The 24,056-nt window shown below is 39.7% G+C and overlaps 12 protein-coding genes across 12 annotated transcripts; 7 read left to right on the top strand and 5 right to left on the bottom strand. All coding sequences in view use genetic code 12, as the record gives it.

The window, feature by feature from the left end:
- Positions 1–2,516: 2,516 nt before the first annotated feature.
- On the bottom strand, positions 2,517–3,128 carry TPT1 (tRNA 2'-phosphotransferase; the record flags this gene model as incomplete). Its single annotated transcript, XM_051815229.1, has 1 exon — positions 2,517–3,128. One exon carries the CDS (start codon positions 3,126–3,128, stop codon positions 2,517–2,519), a length of 612 nt encoding a protein of 203 aa, XP_051671223.1.
- Positions 3,129–3,280: 152 nt separating this feature from the next.
- CANMA_003088 (uncharacterized protein) lies at positions 3,281–3,643 on the bottom strand (the record flags this gene model as incomplete). The annotated part of the gene is made up of 1 exon (XM_051815228.1): positions 3,281–3,643. The coding sequence occupies one exon, from the start codon at positions 3,641–3,643 to the stop codon at positions 3,281–3,283; it is 363 nt and encodes a 120-aa protein (XP_051671222.1).
- A 354-nt stretch (positions 3,644–3,997) lies between these two features.
- Positions 3,998–6,064, bottom strand: UTP8 (Utp8p; the record flags this gene model as incomplete). The annotated part of the gene is made up of 1 exon (XM_051815227.1): positions 3,998–6,064. One exon carries the CDS (start codon positions 6,062–6,064, stop codon positions 3,998–4,000), a length of 2,067 nt encoding a protein of 688 aa, XP_051671221.1.
- A 638-nt stretch (positions 6,065–6,702) lies between these two features.
- CANMA_003086 (uncharacterized protein) lies at positions 6,703–8,766 on the top strand (the record flags this gene model as incomplete). Its single annotated transcript, XM_051815226.1, has 1 exon — positions 6,703–8,766. One exon carries the CDS (start codon positions 6,703–6,705, stop codon positions 8,764–8,766), a length of 2,064 nt encoding a protein of 687 aa, XP_051671220.1.
- Positions 8,767–8,810: 44 nt separating this feature from the next.
- On the bottom strand, positions 8,811–9,230 carry CANMA_003085 (SUMO-targeted ubiquitin ligase complex subunit; the record flags this gene model as incomplete). Its single annotated transcript, XM_051815224.1, has 2 exons — positions 8,811–8,882; positions 9,003–9,230. 2 exons carry the CDS (start codon positions 9,228–9,230, stop codon positions 8,811–8,813), a joined length of 300 nt encoding a protein of 99 aa, XP_051671219.1.
- A 2,079-nt stretch (positions 9,231–11,309) lies between these two features.
- RHR2 (glycerol-1-phosphatase) lies at positions 11,310–12,050 on the top strand (the record flags this gene model as incomplete). Its single annotated transcript, XM_051815223.1, has 1 exon — positions 11,310–12,050. One exon carries the CDS (start codon positions 11,310–11,312, stop codon positions 12,048–12,050), a length of 741 nt encoding a protein of 246 aa, XP_051671218.1.
- Positions 12,051–12,367: 317 nt separating this feature from the next.
- RPT2 (proteasome regulatory particle base subunit) lies at positions 12,368–13,693 on the bottom strand (the record flags this gene model as incomplete). The annotated part of the gene is made up of 1 exon (XM_051815222.1): positions 12,368–13,693. The coding sequence occupies one exon, from the start codon at positions 13,691–13,693 to the stop codon at positions 12,368–12,370; it is 1,326 nt and encodes a 441-aa protein (XP_051671217.1).
- Positions 13,694–14,137: 444 nt separating this feature from the next.
- On the top strand, positions 14,138–17,824 carry ULP3 (SUMO protease; the record flags this gene model as incomplete). The annotated part of the gene is made up of 1 exon (XM_051815221.1): positions 14,138–17,824. One exon carries the CDS (start codon positions 14,138–14,140, stop codon positions 17,822–17,824), a length of 3,687 nt encoding a protein of 1,228 aa, XP_051671216.1.
- Positions 17,825–17,974: 150 nt separating this feature from the next.
- Positions 17,975–19,471, top strand: CANMA_003081 (uncharacterized protein; the record flags this gene model as incomplete). Its single annotated transcript, XM_051815220.1, has 1 exon — positions 17,975–19,471. The coding sequence occupies one exon, from the start codon at positions 17,975–17,977 to the stop codon at positions 19,469–19,471; it is 1,497 nt and encodes a 498-aa protein (XP_051671215.1).
- A 124-nt stretch (positions 19,472–19,595) lies between these two features.
- On the top strand, positions 19,596–20,978 carry BNA4 (kynurenine 3-monooxygenase; the record flags this gene model as incomplete). Its single annotated transcript, XM_051815219.1, has 1 exon — positions 19,596–20,978. One exon carries the CDS (start codon positions 19,596–19,598, stop codon positions 20,976–20,978), a length of 1,383 nt encoding a protein of 460 aa, XP_051671214.1.
- A 166-nt stretch (positions 20,979–21,144) lies between these two features.
- Positions 21,145–22,425, top strand: TIM44 (protein translocase subunit; the record flags this gene model as incomplete). Its single annotated transcript, XM_051815218.1, has 1 exon — positions 21,145–22,425. One exon carries the CDS (start codon positions 21,145–21,147, stop codon positions 22,423–22,425), a length of 1,281 nt encoding a protein of 426 aa, XP_051671213.1.
- Positions 22,426–22,584: 159 nt separating this feature from the next.
- Positions 22,585–23,976, top strand: GLO3 (ADP-ribosylation factor GTPase-activating protein; the record flags this gene model as incomplete). The annotated part of the gene is made up of 1 exon (XM_051815217.1): positions 22,585–23,976. One exon carries the CDS (start codon positions 22,585–22,587, stop codon positions 23,974–23,976), a length of 1,392 nt encoding a protein of 463 aa, XP_051671212.1.
- Between the last annotated feature and the right edge of the window lie 80 nt (positions 23,977–24,056).

Genomic DNA, 24,056 nt, shown 5'->3' with positions numbered 1-24,056 from the left:
TTTCTGTTGGTTCTAGATCCGATTGCTATACAATGCATATCGCAAAGCCAAATCAAGACAGCAACAGCAACAACAACAACAACAACAACAACAACAGCAAAGCAAAGCAAAGCAAAGCTAAGCTGTATGCATAAACAGAAAGGTTCAACAGTACACAATGAGATGTAATTGCCTTCTTACACTGTTGGGAGTGAAGTAAAGTAAAGTAAAGTAAAGTGAGAGAATGTCATTGTATCTTTCTGTTTGTTTCTTGAATCTGGAAACGATATGACCCCCAATTCTTTCCTCATCTCCACTCCACCCCACCTCACCCCTCCATTACACTTTTCTTTTTTGTTTTTTACTTTTCTTTTCTTTTAATTTACGATTGGTCACGCCAAGAACCAGATTGGGAAACTGTGGCATCTTAGAGACTTTGCCACAGGGTTCGTCAAAAAGTCCAGGATATAAAGGATGTCACTCTTTCCTTATCTCGCCATCACTTTGCCCCGTTTCATTTCATCTCATTTCATCTCATTTCCTTTCAAAAGCGTTAAAGAATAGGTTTCGGTTTATTGTTTGTAGAATATTCTAGACGATTATTTTTAGTCTCTTCCACTTAATTAAGAGAAAGATCTATTTTTTTGGTCGATGGGAAGTTAAATTGAGGCGAAGGCGGTTCTAAAATTAAAATTAAAAAAAAAAAAGAAAAGGAAAATAAAATAAAAAAGATTTTCATTTTTCATTTTTTGTTTTGCTCATCCGACAATTTGCGCAAAAGACGCAAAAAGAGTTAAAAATAAATAATTAAACTCCGTACTTTTGCCGGCGTTAAAGGGAAATTGAAAAAAAATAAAGAACCCAAAGCTCTAAAGAAGGAGTTTATACGTCTGCCGTCTCGGAACTGTTGGAATAGAAAAACAGTCATTAATGTGTGGGTGTGTAGCTATTACATTATTTGATTTGTTTCATATCCACAATGTGAGCCATTGGCTACATATCCAGACTCGATATGTGGGTCTAGATTCTATTTTCTATTAAAACGGATCTAGATCCGTTAAAAAAAGGCAGTCGACAGCCGAAACTTTTCAAAGAAAAGGGCTTGTGGGCATGTCACAAAGATGAGCAAAAAGAAAAAAAAAAGAAAAGCTGAAAACAAAACGTCAAAAGACTTTTCATTCTGTGTCTCTCTTTAAGGGTTCAATTTAGGTGATTACAACAACGAGAAAAGTACATTGGAAAAGTCCAACAGCGTAGTAAAGCTTCCACTCTCAACTCCTTCAAGTTTTGTCCGTTGTCTGTTGCATCACTAGTCAGCAGCATTCGGCTGTTGTAGAACACAACGCGTGTTACAAGAAAAGCTTCACATTTTCAATATTTGGAGGGGGTGGGTTATGAATAATGATCTGCCACTAAAATAAAAAAGAATCGTCACATAACGATGATCGTAGAACAATTTTTGGAGTGTTGTTATCTGGAGTAAGGAACCATTACATCTAACTTTACAAATCGCTTCCTAGGTGTTGTCTATGGGAAAGGGGCTAGTTTCAACTCAAGTCTGTTGAACATTCTCGAGTAGAACAACTACAATCAGACCACTTTTTTTTACTTCCACATTTGAGTTCCAGATGTAATGAAAAAATTCTATTTGGATGAAGAATGTAAAACACCTAAACAACCTAAAATGGATATAATTTTGGTGCTGATCTTTATATTGTTGTTTTAGTCTCTTTCTTTGCAAGACTCAGGAACCAAAATGATTTTCGTACTTGTATTGTTTTCCACAATATCCCGCCTCGGATATTACTTCTACACAATACGAGAACAAGAAAAGACACGAATAGTTTCGGTTCTCATTTGTAACTTTCGTACCTTGTCTGTCTTTCACTAAAAAACGGTTCTTCGTTCTATTGTAAAACTCCCTTCCTCTCCCCTTTTTTTATCACACGCCCTTTGGATTAGACGAATGTGCCCCTGAAAATAAACGTATTTGATATAGGATTAAGATGGCCGAAGATTGTGCAGTTGTCTAGTCTAGCCCTTCTATTGTTTGGTTCGGTAACCTCGCTTACATTCTCAAGTGACACTTTTGAAAATTAGTCTAATATAATTTGCCCTAAAGGGGAAAAGTAAAAGAAGAAAAAAAGAAACCAGCCTGTGTTAGAGCTCATGTATTTCATCGTCTGAAAGAATCTTACTCGTCAAATAGTAAGACCTTCTAGAAGACACAACAACACTAATATTTCAGGTGTTTTCTTACGTTGACTCTATGTAATACCAAAGTCGGAAGGTGTTGTCAAGAAAAAGAAAAAACATAACACAGTTCTAGACGTGTTGTCTTAGAATTAATTATATACAAAGGACAGACCATCATAGACTTTCTCAATTTGACTCATTTCGTGCATATTACAGAGGAGAGAGTCAACTGTGCTTACTTCGATTTTAGAGAGAATGTGATAATTTGATCTCTAGACGCGTTCCTGTGTCGTGTTGTGTCGTGTGTTTATAACTTGCGACAAATTTCTGTATAATCACCCCTACGTCTTTTCTTTAGATATATCCTCCACTTTTTCAATCAAGTCCCATCCAATTATTCCATTTTCATCACCAGAACAAAGGATAACATTATTGTCACTTTTGTAAAATTGTAGTCCTTGATCAACACACTTTTCCACATCAACATATACTAAACAATTGGCATTTTTCCTAATTCCCGAAATTGCCAGATACTCATCACAAGTGAAATGAATATGGTTTCTATTCATTCGACTTAGGCCCCCCAGTTGTTGGATTAGAAGAAGTTTCTTCTTGTATGTGCCATGATAAATGTGTAACTCTTTCAACTCATCGCGACTCATCAATTGCAATTCACCGGCAATTTGTTTGATCGAATGGCCCTGGGTGGCACAGATTAAATCGTTTTCGTGATCGATTTTGAACCGTTGTTTGTCGTTGTTGGCTACGATTCGTTCGAGATCTTGGCGTGTCGTTTTGTAGGATTTTAAGCGTTGATGAGTTAGAAGTTGAGGAATGGGGATGTAGCCTTGGTCGTTGATGGTTAGTTTTTCCTTGATTGCTCCGTGTCGGAGCAAGTATGAGAGAGCTTTTGAGATTAGGACGTCTCTTCTTGCTTCGTCGGGTTGGGGCATGTGCGAATTGTGAATTGTGGAAGAGGATAAATAGTGATGATTCATTTCATTTTCAACTGTGCGTTTTTTTTCTTTTTCTTTCTGACTCAGAAATATCTATATACATACAAACCTACACACATAAAATCACACTTGGCTCAAAACTATTTATCTCATTCGCTGCACTTTTTTGCTCTTATGCGACTTCCTTTGGCTCCACTAAGAGATCCCATTTCCGACTTCTTTTGCTTTATTGTTTCATTATCGCCCAACTCCGTCTTTTCATGGAAATTTAAGAAATACCGACCATCCTTCTGTAATTGACCCTGTACGATATTCTGTAATATAAACTTGGATACTTCGTTGAGTTTGGTTATCGCCTCATCTAATTCAGTTTTGTCGGTGAGGTGCTGGTTGGCATATATTTGTTGTTTGATTTGTTGTTTGGCAGCGGCGAGAAGCGGAGTATCGCTTTTGAATGCAGTGTTTATTGATTTTAGAGCTGTTTTGTATGCTCCTTTGGCGGTGGTGGACATTTTCGATTACGCTGGTTTCGTAAAGCAGTGTGTAATTGCAGAGCAATAGGTTTTGTAATGAGATTTTGTAATTTTTTTCTTTGAAGGGTTGACAAAACGCTACCATTTCTCTTATAGACATAGGCCATATTTTGCAGCCTTCACATTTGGTCCTGCTGTAGACCACTAAGCAGATCTTTAGCATCGAGTGAAGTCAGGGGTTTACATAAATGAGAGAAGAAGACTAAATAATGTAGATTCATTGGTGGTTCTATTATCAATAGGTATACAGACTGTATCCTTCCACTTTACTTGAGGCAAAGCTTTGCCTCACCACCTAATCATGGACATCGCATACGTAAGCTAACAATATTTCTATATCTCCAATCTCTCTATAGAATATAATGGCACTTTTTCATTCAAATCAGAGTCCACCTTCTTGTTCAATTGGGTTTGATCAGTAATCGTCAACACACCGTCATCCGACGACCCTTTACTCCTCTTTAATTGATTCTTTTTCAATTGGACTTGATCAATCAATGTCAAGTTGTAAGAATTTATATCGAGTTGAGCCAAGTTGGTATCGATTATATGATTTAACCGCGAAACGTTGTCTTGACTCCAGTTGAATAAGCCATTGATGTCAACTAGTATTTCAATTAGAACCCAACCCTTGTGACTCGATGTTGATATAATCTTGTTGATTAATGCAATGATGTCGGTTGAGTACTGGGATATAGCTGATTTCAAACTGGTGGTGATCTCAGTAACGGCAAAATCGGAAACTATACGATTAACCAACTCGGTAAAGATATCCATATCACCATCATGGAAACCAATTGTGATAAACTCGTGAAGCAAGTCTCCCAAGGGAATGTTGGCACATGTTTTAATTGCTTGTTTGAGTAGCGTGATGTTTCCAGTGCGGTGCAAAAGCTGGATGAGGTTGCTAGTGAATGCTTTTGGATAGATGGGATTAGTGAGCAAGTACATCAAGGTGTACTCCGGGATAAACCCGTCAGCTTTGAACAGCAAGGGGTTTGTGGTAAAAATGAGATCGAATATGGAATTGATAAAATTGATATCAACAATACGATCATTTTCCACATCAAACTCCTTGAATTGATATGTTTTCGATTTCGGTTTTGATTTTTTAATTTGATCCCATGTTTTGTGGTTTTTCAAATAGGGAATAAGTATGGATTCCCATTTGTTCAAATCCTTTGCATCATGCGCCTGTTTCAAGCTTTGATAAACTTGGTCAAGCTCATCACCAGTGGATGAAACTCCTTCGACATTGTTGTACAAGTCAACCACTTGGTTAAGATCATGTCCACTTTTTTCAATTGATTTACCAAGACACTCATTCAACTTATTTAAACCAACATTGACATCAACTACATTCAAATAGACATTGTTGTCCTTGTTTTTTAAATTGACATAGTACGCCCTTGTTGTTTGCGTCGACTGTGATGCGCCTTTAACTGGTGCCACTTGGTTAATGTAGACTTTGTCGGGAACTGGGTTTGATGAGCTCGAAACTGATTTAAACTCTGCTAATATAGCTTCAAACTTGATGTTTAAAAGGTAAATCATGTTGGCGTTTCCCAATAAGATCCGATCAGGGGCCGGTGATGCAATAGAAACTAGTTCGTCACTTTGAATTATTGGTGAAACTGAAACCGTCTTTTGGATGTGGAAATTAGTGATTGGTATGACATCAATAACGCCATCATGGTACTGGTATAATATGCCTGAATTGTAGGCAAATGTAGCGTGAATCAACGCAGTTTGGTGTGATTGGATCGGGATGATTTTGGATGCACTTATTGAAATGAGGTTGTAGGTTAATGATGTTTCCGTTTGCGATATAGTCAATAGCAAAAGATCATCTAAATCGGTAATGAATGTGGTGTAAATGGCCTTGCCTTCACCCTGATGTGTGGCTCCAAAGGATATTTCCTCGCCATACTTGACAATATCGACTGATCCCGTTTGATAAACAACAGCAATTTCTGACTCAGATAAAAACTTCACAGCAACAGCTTTACTGCCACTCTTTAAACTAAGCTCCTTTTCACTAGTTGTACTTACTAGGAAATTGCCATCCTCAGTCTTTTCATTTCCAGTTTCCACCACCAAGATTCTGGACTTCTTCCGTTCTTGAAGTCCAACAACGTATAATTTCTTTTGAGGGCTGGCTTGCCATACATCAATACACTCGACTGAAACCGTGGGTTTGATTGAGTACGACCAAATCAATTTCGGACTGGGTTTGGTTATGTAAGAGGCAAGCATTGAATTCAGGACACCTATATCGATGATGGACGACACATCAGCCAGACGGGGTTGAGGAAAGACTAGTTTTTGCGGGAGTGGCACATCTTTGACACGAGGAAGTGATAGGATAGGATACTGGTCTGCAAGTTGTGGCGACAGCATAATCTTTGGGTGGAAAAACGAGTGATGGTGGTGGTGGTGGTGGTGGTGTTTTTTTGATTTTCTATGAAATTTTTCTGATGGCATCTCAAGTTGAAATGTCGTGTCGCGGTTGCAAAAGAAAAAAGGAAATAATTTACGACACTGATAGACCACTAAACATACACACAACAAAGCTTTCAACGTATTATTTACTACTCACGTATACTCAGAATATGAGCCGCAGTCTAGGTTTCCTTTTTATGGACCGAACGAATTGGTCTTAGAACTGACTTGCGGTTGCACAAACTGTGTGCAGTGTGACTGTTTTCCATCTGCCCCACACAAAGGACAAATAGAATAAAACTAGTGAAGAGTTTTTCTATGGTTAGTGGTTAATGTATAGAGGGCGGACGAGGAAAGCGAGGGTCAACTTATAATACATATTACGATACAATAATAATTTACTTACTATGTATAGAGCTTTTTGCCATTTCATTTTGTAAATGTGTTTGCTAAACTACCAAATGTGAAATAATATAATTTTTCTCTCTTTAGAGAAGAATCAATTTGGTTTCGGATGGTGGAAAGACAGCTGTGACACATTACAATCCAATGAATAATCGCATACGACCCTACCAACAGAAGAGATTATCCATTGTATGATATTCTTACGCAAATCTATAACAGCATGCATAAGCTATAGACCGCAATTCGTGGCTGGTTACGGTCACATCACGAGACAATTGAAAACTGTGAAAGTACCAGTGACAAAGGATTCTGTCGCGATTACACCACGGGAAAGCCGCAAAGCAAATACCACGGAGGAGTCAACTAGCCGAAAGGGTATTCTGAGTCGGCAAATGGTAAATGCTACAACGAAAGCAAAGACAAGCAAGATCACGCCTAATGGTAAAGCAGCAAAACAGTCAGGGCAGCCCAGAAACCGCAAAAACAAGTTGAAAAAGAGTAGTCCTGAAACAGTTTCAAAGAAATCCGGTGCCAGTGCAAAGGTCACGGTGCTGTCAAAATCAAGCAAATCGAAAACACCAACAGGAACAGCAAAGCCATTAAAATCTAGCCTGAAGTGTCATCCAAATGGAAAGAGCACCGATATAAAGGGAAAGATGTCGAATAATACAGACACCCTGCAAGGTCCATCGGATGCAGTAGAAAACCCAGCTTTAACCTTGTCACTGTTTGAGACTAATCAAGAAGCCAAGGGGACACCACTGACGTCTGAAAAGAGTGAGAAAGGTGATTATTCACAGTTGGCAATGGACCAAAGCTGTGCCACCATCAATACAAGCGTGACTACTAGGATACCAACAACCTGCATCCCAGGAATAAGCAACTCCAAAAATAGCAAGGACATATCTTCAACCCCATTTAAACAACAGCCTGACTGGTCAACATTTCTTTTCGATGTATTCGACACCAAGTCCAATCAAAAAGTGGTTGATCTAATTCAACCATCGAGTTTCGAAAAATTAGTTGATGAATATTCTTATGAGACAAAGATGCGTAAAAAGGCACTTGAAAAGAAACGTAATAGACCTAAATTCAAGAGTTTCAACTTGATAAACTATGATCAGTTGACCAAATTAGGCGTGGGGAGTTACAAATTGAACGACAACGGGCCGAATGAATTGACAGTGTCGATTAACAAACAGCATTTGTTGTTGGCGCATGATTCATTAGTGCCGGCAATAACAATTAGACAACCGGAATGCTTAAATTTCGCCAATCCGACAGGATTGGTATCATTGGAACAAATTGGGCAACTGTTGATTTATGAGTACTTGCTCAAATGGTCATTGATGAATATGTTTAATCCTCATCGCATGTGGGATGCATTTGTTACCAAATGTAAAGGATTGCAATTTATTCAATTGGATGATGCAGCAACGATACAATTTACCGGGTTGCAGCCATTGTCGGTATTTGTGGCAATGGTTTATTTAGAAGACAAGGACTACGACTACTGTATAATGAAGTTTCTTCAACAGTTGGTGGCTTCACACAGGATTAACACCGACTTTACTACAGATTTACTAATTGGTAAATATGTGCCAGAGATAGACATCTACTTGCAGCAATTCCCCACACCCATCAACTTCAACATCTTTTCCCAGGTGTTTCGACCTCCCATGTTGAATTCATTGTCGTTCAAACTACCCGCCTTGCCGAAATTTCATAATCAGGAATTGTACAAATTGGCACAGGTCTCATTGCTTTCGCCTCGCACTGCATCATTTGCACAGTACCCTAACGTGGTGTTTCTTCGCGAACAATTGGATTCACTAGGAGATGCTATACTCAAGCGATATTCAGTTGAATATATGATCCACTATTGCAAAACCACCTACCAATTCAAGTGGAATATGGATGACGTGCATTTCCTCAACAGAAATATTTTATTCAGTCGACTCGCCTTGGCCTATAAGCTACATCAAGGGTTGAATGAACCTGATAATCGAGCCAAGATGGAACAGGTCATTACAGGTAGCTTGGACGTGGCGAATGAACTATTGGGCGACATGTTGGAAAGAATGGTGGCAATTGAATACTTGGATGACCCCGAAGTGTGTCGTAATTGGGTGTTTAAAATATATGATGTCATCATTGCCAACTTGACAAAGAAACAAGGTGGCATTGAGTTTCTTGATAAGGAGAAATATGTCCTACTTTATGAACTTCATTTAAAGACAAAGACCATGTATTAGAACTTCTTTTTAGAATGATGAACACTTTGGCTTGTAATAAAATGTTACTTTACCTCCACAAACTTGTGATCTGATTTCTTCAACTTCAAAACAATTGTATCCTTAAATGCGACAACCTTCCTACACAAAGGACATATTCCTCTTCCACGCGGCATTCGCAGTGTGCCTCGCGCGTGTGAACTACTAATACTCATCTCAATGCATTGCAAGCAAAATACGTGACCACACGAAGTCACAGTTGCAGCGTCAACCGTATCAAAGCATATGGGACATTGAATATCGGCTAGTTTCTTGGTCGTCTTATGCTCGGTGGTTGTAGTTGATGCAGCATGCTCCTTGTCGTTGTTGGTGTCCTGGCTCTGTGGGTTATCTAGTAGATCTTGAGTTATCTTTCTAAACTCGAGAATTTCAATCTCGTCATCTGAATCTGAGTCTGTATCTAACGTGATGACGTTGGAGGACATGTCTTAGTGTTGTATTGTGCTGTATAGTACTCCTGATGGATTTGCCGTCTACTGATTTGTTTCTATTTTTGTGTTGGTCGTGCGCACTTGGCAAATTATTCCATATGGACTAAGAAGAGGTTGGTTGAAATATTTAGCTTAAATACGGTGTAGGAGATACTATTGGTGGGTTCCCGTCAAGAAACCAAGAGAGGTGTATTACATTTACCTCAGTGTCACTTGTCAACATACATTTTTGTCTCATTTTGCTGCCAAAAAAAAAAGAAAGATATTGTCAACAAACGTTAAAGACAAAAGAAGTCGTTTTTTTGAAACATCATTGGTGACACATAACGTTTCACAACAGCTAATGTCATAAAGTTAAGCTCACCACGCAAGGCTTTATTGTATAGTAAGGGGGTTTCACCAAAATTGGTATTTACTCTAAAAGTCGCGGCCCAAAGACTGTTGTCTGCGAAATGGAACGGACCAGTGTTCCGAATCTTCCCTATACTTCATTTTCCGACTCATTGATACGAGATAGAAACTGCGTTTAAACTTTCGTATCGCGTGTACCGCGTTCTAGGAAGACTTTTACGAGTGCAGTTGTGGTATAGGCTTTTCCTATTTGAACTGATGTACACTACCAAATTGTATCATTACGTCATAAAGGGAATGCGGAAATAAAATGTGCTGATTTGCACGTGATACACAAAAAACGGTAGCTTTGTGATTCATTTCCCTACAATACATTTTAACCCTTTCTAGTAACTAATAATAACAAATAGTAGTAGGGTAATGACGTAGTGTCTATGTCCCCAAATTGAACGTGTAAGTTAGGTTAGTGTTGACGAGGTGTATTGGGCACTTTACTGGTGAAGAAAAAAAGACGTGTATCTTGTACATTCAATGAGTAAAATTTTGTTATCTTATCTCAAGGATTTAAGATTGTTTCTTTTTTTTTTTTTTTTTTTTTTTTTTATTTGCTCTGTCTATGAAATGAAACACACATTGATCCGGTCTCATTAACACGGTGGTAAGAAAGCTTTTCCATATCCAAGGTTATTATAATCTAACAATAGTCAATTGGTTTTATTGTTCTTGTATTATTTACTCCTTTAGTTATACAGCCTGTATTTAAAAAAGATATTGGGTACCCAGACACGACCTAGGTCTTTGTAACCGGATAACCTCATAAAACGACAAGAAAAGAAGAAAAGAAATTTTTACAAATCGGCAGCGGACAATCCATTGCCTTTTAAGGTTTGTGTAATATTGAACAAAGGCACACTACCAAATAACTGCAGCCTATACCACCAAAGTCAATTGTAAGCTAGCAACACCTGAGGTCTCTTGAAGATGCATGGAAGGAACGCGTTGTTAACTGTAGGGCGGATATCGACCGTTATGCAGCTACATCTAGTAAGGTAAACTCTACTCAGTTTATCGTACTTGGCTAGAAAGGAGAATTTTAAAAAACACATGCAAACTGAACAATAGAAGCCTTTTAACAAACAACAAGGTGGTATATAGGCTTTGTGCCAACACCTGTAATACGGAAAGGGAGGTAGCTGGTTTTGAAGAGTTTACAAAGAAACAACCTATCTTTACTCAGTGAATTGATACACAGGAATGGTCATCGGAGGGGAAGCCAACAACACTGATGACAGCAATCTTCAAAGCACTTTGCCCTGATGGAAAGATAGATGGAAAAAGAATACATCCTATTTTTAGACGATAGACAGGGAAGACAAAAAAAAAAAGAAACGTTGCATAAACAACCTAATGTATAATTAAAGCTTTGTTGTGTTGTTTACCCTATGACGACATAGAAAACATTTGATAAAAAGTTTTACTGGAATGTTTTTCAAAGATCTCTTTTCTTTTTTTCATTCTAAAGATTACACAAATCCAAATAAGAAAAAAGAAACTCATAGAGTTTCTTTTTCCTCCTTTTTACAAAGACTTATTGCAAAACTCCAATTGAATATAAAAACCCAACACAATTCCATCTTCTTCAAACCTTATCCATCTGCATCAACGATATACATACTCACACTCACATACACATACACATACACACACACATATATATAAACAATGACAAAAGAACAACCACCAGCAACTTTTTACGTCAACGCAGCCTTGTTCGACTGTGATGGTACCTTAGTCAACTCCACCGGCGCCATTTCTGAATTCTGGAGAAACTTTGCCGAAACGAGACCACACTTTGATGCTGAAGAAGTCATCAGAACTTCTCATGGATGCCGTACCTTTGATGTCATCAAGAAATGGTCCCCAGAAGATGCCATTGAGGAGCAAGTCACACAGTGGGAAGGAGATATACCCGACTCATATGGCCACCACGCCCGCGCTATTCCAGGTGCCGTGGAATTGGTCAAGCAATTCGACGGATACTCAAAAGAAACACATGATGGAGAACAAAAATGGGCAATTGTTACTTCCGGAACCCTCCCCCTTGCAACCAAATGGTTAAAGTTATTAACCATTGAAAAACCAGATACTTTTATAACGGCCGAAAAGGTGACGAAAGGAAAACCACATCCCCAAGGTTACCTCAATGCAAGAGAGAATTTGGGATACGGAGCCAACCATGCGAAAGTGGTGGTCTTTGAGGATGCACCCGCTGGAATTCAAGCTGGAAAAGATGCTGGGGCCCTTGTTGTGGGAATCTGCTCTACTTACAACCCTGAAAAGGTCAGAGATGCCGGTGCTGACATTGTGGTGAAGGACTTGACAGGTGTTCGGATCGAGTCTTACAACAAGGAGACTCAGGAATTCAAAATTGTTGTTGACTCATATTACTACTCAAATATATAGTTTTGATTAATGGATTTTTTGTACATTAGAATAATTTAAATACCTTCTAGACTTATAATAACTAGTAGAACCATTCTATAACTAATTAATTTGTTCGTATGCTTAGAATGTGAGCTGCACGCAGTTTCCTATTTATATGAGCCGCACTCTAGATTTCCTATTTGGGGAATGGGTGAATTGGTCTTAGAACTGACTATTGATAAATATTACGATCCAATTAATTATTCACCAACCACATATACAATCTCTTTCACCATTTCAACGCACGAAGAACTAAACACATTTTACATGGTAGTTTTACTTCAGATTTTATTCCATTACAAATATAAACCTTCAAGATTCTCCTCCACTTTATTCTTCAAGACTCTCTCCTTGGCTTGTTTGAAATCATCAGCCTTAACTTGCATACGTCTTTCTCTCAATGCCAACAAACCAGCTTCGGTACATATAGCCTTGATATCAGCACCCGACAAGTCGTCTTTACCGGTGACAATCTCATCCAACTTGACATCACTGGCCAAACTCATTTTGGATGTGTGGATCGTTAAAATCTTCTTCTTTGTGTTTGAGTCTGGATTTTCAAAAAGAATCTTTCGATCTATTCTACCTGGTCTTATCAATGCCGGATCAAGACTCTCGATCTTGTTAGTTGCCATAATTACTTTGATATCACCTCTGTCATCAAACCCGTCCAATTGATTCAACAACTCCAACATTGTTCTTTGGATCTCCTTTTCACCTCCAGAAGTAGACTCGTATCGCTTAGTTCCAATAGCATCGATCTCATCAATAAATACAATTGATGGAGCATGGTCTGCGGCAATTTGGAAAATTTGACGCACCAACCTTGGACCGTCACCTAGATATTTCTGAATCAATTCGGATCCCACTATCCTCAAAAACGTTGCTGATGTTGAGTTGGCCACGGCTTTGGCCAACAATGTCTTACCAGTTCCTGGTGCACCGTACAATATAACACCCTTGGGGGGTTTGATACCCATTTCTTCATACAACTCTGGATGGGTCAATGGCAACTCAACCGACTCCTTGATCTCTTGTATTTGTGACTCTAAACCTCCAATATCGGCATACGACTCCGTTGGTGATTTATCAAGCTTCATAACTGAAACCATTGGGTCAGCATCATCTTGCAACACTCCGACAACGGCAACAGTTTTGTGGTGTAATAAAACAGAGCAGCCGGGTTCCAACAAACCTTTATCAACAAACGACATAATGGGTACATAGTACTCAGAACTGGCAGTGCTGGAAACAATCGCATGATCGTCATCTATGATTTCCTCCAATGTTCCGATTGCCATTGGGTACCCTCTCAATTCATCAATCTTTTCTCGTTCTTCAGCCTGTCTTGCCTCCGTTGGTTGGAAAGCTTCCTGGTTTAATACTAACTCCTCCTCCAACAACAAATGATCCTTTATCCTTTCCAATTTTAACAATCTCAACTTGCAACGAGTGCTTGGGTATACGCTGGGCAACTTGATTGCAGTGTCTGGGCCCTTTCTTCTCTTTTTACCAAATCTTGACTCGACAGGAGGTTCGTACTTTGGCTTTTCCTTTTTCTTGTCATCCTTTTTTTTGTTGAGGTTGTTACCTCCTGGCATACCTGATGGTCCTTGTCCCATTGTTTGAAGTATACTTATTTGATGATGAATGCTGGTGTAATTGATTGATTCTTGTATTTTTTTTTAATTTTGACGCTCTTGCCACCAGAAAAGAAAGGTGGTGAATCGCTACCATATGAGATACATAGACAGAGTGGCAGACTTCATCAACATTTTACAGATATAGATGGAAAAGGCTCAATTGGTGGCTATATTGAGTGCTTAGAGAAATATTGTGGTGTAGATTTGGTTGACTTCGATTGGTTGTGATGTAGATCAAACAAGGAAAATTGGACTTCTCTAACCATGCAGGAAAATGGAACCAAAAAGAGAACACACATCAGAACGTTACAACAATATTCTCAACAACAGTGCCGTTAGCTGTTGAGGCTAGTATACTTACCTTTACAAGTACGGCCCTGACACTTAATTACCCATCCTTATACCTCCCACTGAATAGAAACGATGTCCAGCTCAAATTTCAAAAACAAGCAGTTTCAATCGCTAATACGAAAGCGGACATCAAGTGCTTATGGATCAAAGCCTGTTGACACGCTTTATAAGAAAACTGACAAATCCAATACTGAGGCCACGCGTAACTTTGATCCTGAGGAACCAGTAAGCCCTTCAAAACCACATACCAGGCCGCGACAAAAAAGCATAGGTCATCTACTTCAAGACACAACTAGATCGAGGGCTAGTAAGGCTGGGGATCCAACGAGAAAAAGATTGGATAGTTTGGTTGCAAGGACGACTGATGTTATAAAGCTAGACAAAACCGACAACGAATCATCACATACGCGAAACTCAAATGCTTCCAATCAACCGATATATAGTGACGGCAACCACGAAGTGACACGTCCGCTGCTGCACTTTCAGTCAAACCATAGATATCATTCCAATGCGAGTTCCCACGACGCCACAAAAGACGATCACTTTACCATGCGTAGAGATAAACTGTTCTGTGGTCCACGTTGTAACAAGGAGAAGGACAATTCAACCGATGACAAGTATTCTGAAAAACTAGAAAAATCATCAAGAATTCGTGAAAGACTAGACAGTTTAACTAGTCATTCGGATCGATTAGTTGAACGGAAATCTTCATATGCTTTTCAAAAAGGAAAGACTAATGAAACAAGTTCCAGAAAAACGATAGTGTCTCCACAGTCGAGAATAAGCAAAGACTTACCGGTTAGTTCCCCCGATTCATTGTCGCCAACATCAGATCAGGCACGATCTCGTTCAAACTCAGGCTCGGCATCTCCAATACTCATTGCGGAGCTGGAACATTCAATCTCATATTCAGTCTCCCCATCAGCCTCACAATCAGGTTCACCATCAGTCTCATTGTCACCAGCACCTTCCATTTCTCTGGAGCCTGGGTTCACAGAGGTAGAAGACTGCGATGGAAATAAGCTTGATGTAAAAGAATGCAGCATGTGCAAGTTCCCTAAAGTACGACATGTTTTAAAGTCTTTTCAATACCATGACCAAAAAATTCGAAAGAGAAATCATCGCAAAATATACGAAATAGCAGTTTCGCAGAATGGAAAGTATATATACATTGGGTGGCAGCACCCTTCACTTGATCTCGTACCACTCAACAAATTTGTTGTCAACATTGAGTCTCAATTGAAAGACTTTTCGTTCGCAAATGAATCGTTTATTATGCAATTAATACTGGGACAGAGATTCATCATAGCGTCTCACTATGGTAGAGATGATGACATCCGACAGTACTTTACCAACCACCCCAATCTGAAAGTGAAAGTGGAATCGACCTTGACTGAACTGGCACAAAAGAGATTGATGGACAGAGCCTACAATAGATCAAAATATCCATCGGCGGACCCATTTGTGAAAGCAGGGTTCCAACGACCGCAAAGAAGTTCACCCAGACTTTCACAACCCAAAGATGATGGCATTGAGTTTCTCGGTGATTACACCAGTGGTGGGGAAGGCTTGGATTTTTTTGACGACTCGGATTACAACCAATTTGAAAAGACACCCGATTTCAAACCCGAATTGCGGTACAAGTTTCATGATGGTACTGAACTCACTGTCGATGAAAGTGATTTCAGAACTTTGCATCGCAATAACTGGGTTAATGACGTGATTATCGACTTTGGGCTAAAGTATATTATACAGGAAGGGGTAAAAAAAGGGTTGGTACAGGCGTCAGAAATACATTCATTCAACTCCTTCTTTTACACAAAATTGACGTCTGGAACCACTCCCGACTACTATAACAACATAAAAAGGTGGCTCTCGAAGCTTGATCTAATGAAGTTTCAGCACCTTATCATCCCCGTAAATCAAAGCCTGCATTGGTATTGCTGCATTATCAGGAACCTCCCTGGATTGTTACAACTGGCCCAAGAACGAAAATGGAGAGAAAGTGAACCAATTGATGTTGATGATTTTGAGATAGAGACAAAGTCGAATAACCAGTATGCCGAAATATTTGTGCTAGACTCCTTGGGAAGCAAAAGGTATAATGTCAGCGTGCCTCTCAAGAGTTTCATTATTGATTATTGCAAGGAAAAATTTGATGTTGAGATTAATCGAGACCAAATTCGGTTCCAATCGGCAAGGATTCCTCGCCAAAACAACTTCAATGATTGTGGGGTTCATGTGTTGTACAATATCAGAAAATGGTTGAGCAATATCATCGAATGCGAGAGTTTCTTCAAGAAGCACCTGCAAAGTCAGGCCAAAGCAATTTTTCCAGCTGACGAAAGGAGAAAAGAGAGAAAGTATTGGTCAAACATATTGCTAGAATTGCACCGGGCCCAAAACCAACCTCAAAAAGACGAAACTGAGCTGGTTTATGAGGATGACGACGACGACGAAATTGAAATTGTGGAAGAGAGAGTTTTCAGTAAGCCAACTAGCCAGTCCAAGAAAAAAATTAAAGCATGCAAAACTTTTACTGATGGTGATGGCACTGTCGATATTTATGAGTTCAATTATAATCCTACCAAGAGTGAGAGCCAGGAAGAATCAGACACTGATCAACGAAGGAATGATACTAGTAAGGATAACAAAGCTCGAGAATCAAAGAACAATGCGGATGCCAATGCAGATCAAGATGAAACCAGGCAAGCCGGTTTAGATAAGACCAGTGACGACCATGAAGTGGAAAGTGTAGATTCTCATATACAGGAAGAAATTAAAGCCAAATCAAACGAGCGATCTCTGGTGCTGCCGATTTCTAAAGTTGACGAGACGCGTGATAACTCACCGAGCCATTCCGATGGTGCTAAAGAGTCAAACTCCATGATGCATACTTTCACTGAGAGCCCCCCCACTGAGTTTCCTAAAGGAATGGTTTTATTGAAAAATCTCATATTAAGAGAACAATTTAAAGATGATGAGCTAAATCCCAGTATTTGCCACTTACTCAACCAGCATTTCCAAGATGAGACTACAGTCATCAAGGGTGTTCGATTGATAATGATAAAAAAGCACATAGAAAAAGCCGTTGAGAACCCTGTAAACTTAGAAAAGTTGGAAAAGTTGCTCGAACTGTATGCGAATAGTTCAACGGAAAATAAGCAAAATCAGGAGACAGTTGATGGAGCTAGTGTCAATTCCAGTACTTTTCGGAAAGTTTTTCCAGTCACTTCGAGTTCCAACAGTGGAGATGTCACTAACAGGATTGAGAATTTGCAACTCAGTAACAGCCATTTTGATAGTAATGATTCACATTCAGCAAGGGGGGCATTTAAAGGAAAGACGCAATTTGTATCTCTCAGCGAATTTCGAGATCAGGAAAGGAGGCGAAATGATAGCTTGGGAAATTATGAACAGGAAGCTTCAAGAAATGGCAATCACAGCAAAAGAGATTCAGTTAACCCTTCACCGCGTGCTATCTCTACAGCTGAAAAAGATGCAAATGCCTTCAGAAGGGTGGGGTTTAGAAGTAGCCGTGGTGGTGGCAACCCTACCACTAATGGTTTCGGTACTAAAGGTTTTAGCAATATTCCAAGTGCCGAGTTTGTCGAAAGAAAGAATGCGGCGAGCGAGATCGTAAAAGCAGATGGTTTCGACACAGCAGCTCGTTTCAGTCGAGGATCTGTTGCTTCTGATGATAGCGACGTGATACTTGACTACCCCCACTCTCCATTCAAAAGGAGAAAGTTAGATTAACAAGATAAAATAGGTTTATAATTTTATAGTCTTCACGTGATATCTTTTTGTTCCGTTTGTTTTTTTTTGTTCTCGCCCCAGAAATAAAACAACTGATGTTAGACACTTCTTAAACCACAGACCACTCTCCACCTATTTGTGTTCATCGTCATGCTGGCTGAAACGTCGTCACCTCCACTTCCTTCAAGACCTCACTTGGATTTATCTTCCTCCCCTCAGAGTAGCTCTTCAAACACACATGAAAAAGATGTTCCATCAATTCCGCCGTTTGATAACAAGTCTACAGAAAGTAACAGGATCAGATTCCAAGCAGATGATACTTTGTCATTTATATCTGCTGACAGACAGCTGGAGCTTTATGCCCTGCCAGCGATGAATGAAGGGTTCAATTGGTTAGTCAATGATCCATCTTTCAATCAGAATATCGTAATTCCAAACGTGACAACCGACGATGAATCAGTTCAATTTTGGAATGAAATCATTCGCGACTACAGTAATCAATGGATTAGACGACACGAAGTTGAAAAATTGGAAAGTGAAATATTAAAGGGAATCCCATCGGACTATAGATCTATTGTGTACTTGAGAACGTTGCAAGTGAGATACAAGTTTAATCACGGCTCCTCGTTTGGGGAGTTACTAAAGCGAAGCCATAAATACAAGGATGACATAGGGAAACTTAGTGACAAACAAGAGGTTGTCGACTTGACTCTGTTGGTATTGTCCATCATTGAGGAACAGGAAACAAATGGGCGAGCCATGAAAGACGCAGCACTTGATAGGTATTTGGTGAGGTATGCCGAGTTGCTAACAGTGATACCTGGCCTTTCTGAGGAGAGAAGATTGTTTATCTTGATCAAATTCTACAAGCTATACGAAGTGGTGAAACGGGAAGAGTTTATGTACAAAATCAACCGGGCATTAGAGGACAAGCTAGGATCTTTTAAACATATAGCAAGTCAAGGAATTAATTGGTCTGCATACTATAAAAAGGTGGTCCCGGAACTAATTTTCGGAAAGTTTGATCTAGATGTTAGCTTGAAAATTTTGGATTTATTCGTGTTTGAAGGATTCGATTTCATATTGCGATTGCTATTGTGGGTGTTCATAAAAGATGACGACAAGCTTGCATCACTATCTGGAGATGGCTTACTAACCTTTCTTCAATCGAAAGAATTCTTTTCAGAGTCCGATTTAAATTTACGTGATGTGTTGGAACTCAACCCACCGTTGATTACCTACGAGAATGAGTTCTATTTGATGGAGGCAAATTCACTCAGTAACAATAAAAATGAGTTGAAAAACTTGACTGAAGTGTATGATGATTTGTTGTTAAAAATCAATAATATGAAGGTTCAGATTGAAGAGCTACAATCTACGCATACTGAAATATCACAGCAAAGTGAGGAGTACAATGTAAATTTAACCGAGGCTGAGCTTGAGCGCAAAAAGTTGATTGAAGAGAAAGAGCAATTGCAGAAGAAATATGAACATCTCACGATGAAAGAGAACTTGGCAAACACAATCAAAGCCAATGAAGAGTTTTCGCAGAGGAACGTTGAGTTGCAACAGCAACTAGAAGCCTTGAAAAAGTCTATAGAGGATAAAAAACACAAGATGGCTAAAACAATGGTTAATAACCAATAAATAGTGTGTTAATGGTAAACTTTGTAAGTTCTTTTGATTAAGGTCATAGAAACTTGTTAATTTAGTTTTATTTTTTTTATCTTATTTTTTTTCTCTATCTCCATATCACACCACCTCTTTAAAGATGGCTCCCAAGAAAGGCGATAGAGATTCAATCGGGATAGTGGGTGCAGGCTTGGTAGGATGTTTAGCTGCATTGGCCTTCTCCCGGAAGGGCTACGACGTTAGTCTTTTCGATTTACGACCTGACCCAAAAAGCATAGACCGATCAAAGAGGAATTTACGATCCATCAATCTAGCAGTTAGCAATCGAGGCATCCGAGCAGTTGAATATGTTGACGAGTCATTGTCGAGTAAAATACTTGACCATGTCATTCCGATGAAGGGAAGAATGATACACGATATAACTGGATTAAAGCAGGAGTCGCAATTATATGGGTTGAGCGGTGAGTGTATCAATTCAATTGATAGATCTTATCTTAATGACTTGTTGTTGGAAGAATTGGGCCAGAGTGGCGTAAAGGTATACTTTGAGCACAAGTTGGTTAAATTGAGCAACGTGGATACATCTCCGACTATGGAGTTTTCGAGCAAGAATGGCATAGTAAAGTTTGGCTCTTTTGATTACATCATAGGTGCTGATGGAGCCCACTCTCACTTCAGGCACCAAATGCAAAAGGGTATGCGAATGGACTTGTCCCAAAAATACATCGACATGCAATATATGGAGTTGTATATACCGCCCGACCCAGAAAGAAAATTTGCAATCGATGCCAACCACTTGCATATTTGGCCGCGGCATGATTTTATGTTGATTGCATTAGCAAACGAGGACGGGTCATTTACATCGACGTTCTTCAGTCCCTGGTCTGTTATTGAATCAATAAACTCGAGCGACGAGTTTGTTCAGTTTTTCAAAAAGAATTTTCCTGATGCGTATGAGCTCATTGGACAGGAGGCATTAATCAGTGCCTACGATAACAATCCGAGGGGATCACTTATGCAAATCAGTGCATATCCCTACAACAGTCCACTTGGGAAGGCTATCATTATTGGAGATGCTGCGCATTCTATGGTGCCATTCTACGGACAAGGGATGAACTGTGGGTTTGAAGATGTAAGGATATTGATGGAGTTGATTGAAGCAAATAATGGAAACATTGAAAAGGCCTTTTTGGCGTACTCGCCGCAAAGGAAGGATGATTTGGATGCAATTTGCAAATTGGCATTGGACAATTACTACGAAATGTCATCAAAGGTTACTAATATCTGGTATCTAACCAAGAAAAAGTTGGATTACACTTTGGGAACGTGGTTCAAGAACAAATGGTTACCTTTGTACACAATGATCTCATTCAGAGATGATATCCCATATTCAAAGGCAGTTGCAATTGAAGCAAGGCAATCGAGAATATTAAATAACTTACAAATGAGCTTAGTAAGCTCCTTGTTGGTCTACGGTGCAGTTCAAGGAGCCAAGCTTTATGAAAGATGGAAGTATCATTAGTGTATAAAGTAATACAACAGCTTTTGGTAGTTACTCTTCTCTGTAGGCAAATTAAAAAAAGAAGAAAAAAAAAAAAAACAGTCAAAAATTTCACAGATTCGCCTACAGTATTTTCACCACTTGTAAATAGACAACTAAAGAGGAGGACCAGAGGCTCTAAACAAACATGCTTAGATCTACAATTAAGAAACAACAAAGTCTTGCCACCAGGATACCGGTAACCACCACTGTACGTGCATTCCATGCATCAAGTGTGAACCTCAATGACAAACCCCCATCGACAAACTCCCCACTCAAGGTATTCTTTGACACTTTCAAGCAGGAAGTGAAGAAATCGTCCGAGTTGAAGGAAAACATAAAGGCGTTGCAGGATGAGTCAGGAAGAGTGGCAGAGTCCGAAGCGTTCAAGAGAGCTAAAGAAGCATACGCTAGAGCGCAAAAGGGTAAAAGTGCAGCAGGTGTGGCGGTTAAAAAGACGGCGGATGTAGTAGGTGGTGCAGCCTACAAGGCATGGGAGTCACCAGTGGGGAAAGGTGTGAGAACTACCGTCAAGGTCAGTGCTGACGCTGCCGATAAGGCTTTTGATCCTGTTAGAAAGACGCAAATATACAAGGATGTTTCCGAGGTAATTGACGATGGTTCGTCGAACATGTATGGTGGATTTTTATCCAAAGAGCAAAGACAAGCTTTGAGAGAGAAGGAATTGGCTAGGAAGTTGAAGGAAGGATACAAGGGTCCCGTTAAGGAGAATGAAGAGGCAGGAGGAGAGTTGGTTGCAACGGAAATCAAATCGTCAGGACCATCGACTAGTGAAAAATGGGAAGACTTTAAACAGAAATCGCCCATTGGTAAAGCTATTGTGATACTTAAGGAGAAATGGGAGGAGTCAGAAAATGGGCTAATCAGTCTAATACGTACAATCATTGAAAAGGTTACCGGATTCTTTGCAGAGACTGAACAGGCCAAAACCATCAAACAATTGAAATATATGGATCCCTCATTCAAGTTGACTGATTTCCAAAAGACATTGAATGATTACATTGTTCCAGAAGTTGTTGATGCTTACATCAAGAACGATTCAAAGGTGTTGAAAGAATGGTTTAGTGAAGCTCCCTATAATGTATGGGAAGCTAACAATAAGCAATTCATTCAACAAGGTTTATTTTCAGACAGCAGGATCTTGGATATCAGAGGTGTCGACATCGTCACATGTAAGAGCTTGCAGCCAAATGATATTCCTGTGATTGTTGTCAGTTGTAGAGCACAAGAGATCCATTTGTACAGGAAAGCCAAGACCGGTGAAATTGCAGCCGGTACCGAAGATCAAATTCAATTAAGTACCTATGCCATGGTCTTGACGAGAATCCCTGAAGAATTTGACAACAAGACTACTGAAGGATGGAAGATTGTTGAGTTTGCCCGTGGTGGTTCAAGACCTTTCCATTGAGGAAACTGTATATAGCGTATAGTCGTAATAGAAAGAAGAAATGGTGACACGACACAGACACAAACGAAAAAAAATAAGAAAAGAAAAAATAAAAAACAGAACGAAATTTTATGTAGAGAGAAACCAACGTCCAGATCAAAGCTCATACAAAACCACACAATGTCAGACACAATAGCCACAAAGGAAGAAGTTGCCTTAGTGTTTGACAAGTTGAGAAAGGACCCTGCCAACCAGGTTTGTTTTGATTGCTCCAACAAGAATCCAACTTGGACGTCAGTTCCGTTTGGTATATTCTTGTGTTTGCAATGTTCATCAGTTCACCGTAACTTGGGTGTACACGTCTCATTCGTCAGGTCCTCCAACTTGGACAGCTGGCAGCGTATGCAATTAAGAAACTTTAAGTTTGGGGGTAACCAACCGGCAAAGGACTTTTTCATTAAAAATGGAGGCTCGCAATTTGTCAATAATAAACAAGGTGTTGATGCTACTACCAAATATTCGTCGCCAGCAGCTAACAAGTACAAAGAGAAGTTGAAGCAAAAGGCAAGTGCTGATGCTATTAAACACCCAGACGTAGTTACTTTGGACGATTTGGCTGAGGCATCACTGAACGCTGATTCGTCAAATGATAGCACTGACGACTTTTTCTCCAACTGGACCAAACCAGTAGCCGCCACACCATCGCCTTTGGGCTCACTCAATGGAACCCCAACTGGATCCACTGATGACTTGCTGAAGAAGAAGCCGGTTTCTAGAACTAGCACACCTACGCCCACAACAGCTTCATCGCGGTTAAAGAACAACACAGCAGCTAAAAAGTCCATTTTGTCGGCAAAGGGTAACGGGCCAAGAAAGTCAAGGTTAGCAGCCAAGAAGATCAACAAAAATGATGAAGCCATTGACTTTGATGAGATCGAAAGAAAGGCACGTGAGGAAGAAGAGGAACGCAAGAAGTTGGGATACACCCCGGAGGAACCTACTGCTCCTGTAGCAACTACGCCATTGGAGAAAAAAGCATCAAGCTCGTTGTCGTTGAAGCTGGACCCAAAGAGTGAAAAGCTGGCACCTGCGCCAATCCAAGAAACCACCCAGCAATTTCAAAAATTAGGATTTGGCATGGTCCAGGGTGATAGTGCCGTTAACAACGGACCTGCTAAGAAGTACAAGGATGTGAAGTATACTGGAGAAGTGTCAAACAAGTTTGGAACACAAAAGGGTATTTCCTCTGACGAGTTCTTTGGAAGAGGACCTCGATTTGATGAGAATGCAACAAACGAAGCCAAGGCTAAACTACAAGCTTTTGGCGGTGCCCAGTCTATCTCTTCCTCTTCGTATTTCGGCGAAGAAGAGGAAGGACAAGGCTCAACTGGTGCTGGCAGAGGTCGTGGTGGATCACAAGGGGGCATTAATTTGAACGATTTAGAAGCAAGTGCACGTGAGTTTGCTTCAAGATTCTCTGGTAACGCAAATGACGATATGGAAGTCTTGAAGGATGCTTTGGAGGATGGTGCTACCAAGTTGGGATCGTATTTAAGAGACTTCCTAAGGTGAGTTATAGGTTTCAATCTTAGATTACAAAATCGCATATTACTGTAAATCTCAGTGCTCTCTAATTAACATTAAATTTCATT

Source organism: Candida margitis, assembly GCF_024628925.1.
Source record: "Candida margitis strain CBS 14175 chromosome Unknown scaffold10, whole genome shotgun sequence".
Lineage (NCBI taxonomy): Eukaryota > Fungi > Ascomycota > Pichiomycetes > Serinales > Debaryomycetaceae > Lodderomyces > Lodderomyces margitis.
This window is presented reverse-complemented; position numbering and strand designations above follow the sequence as displayed.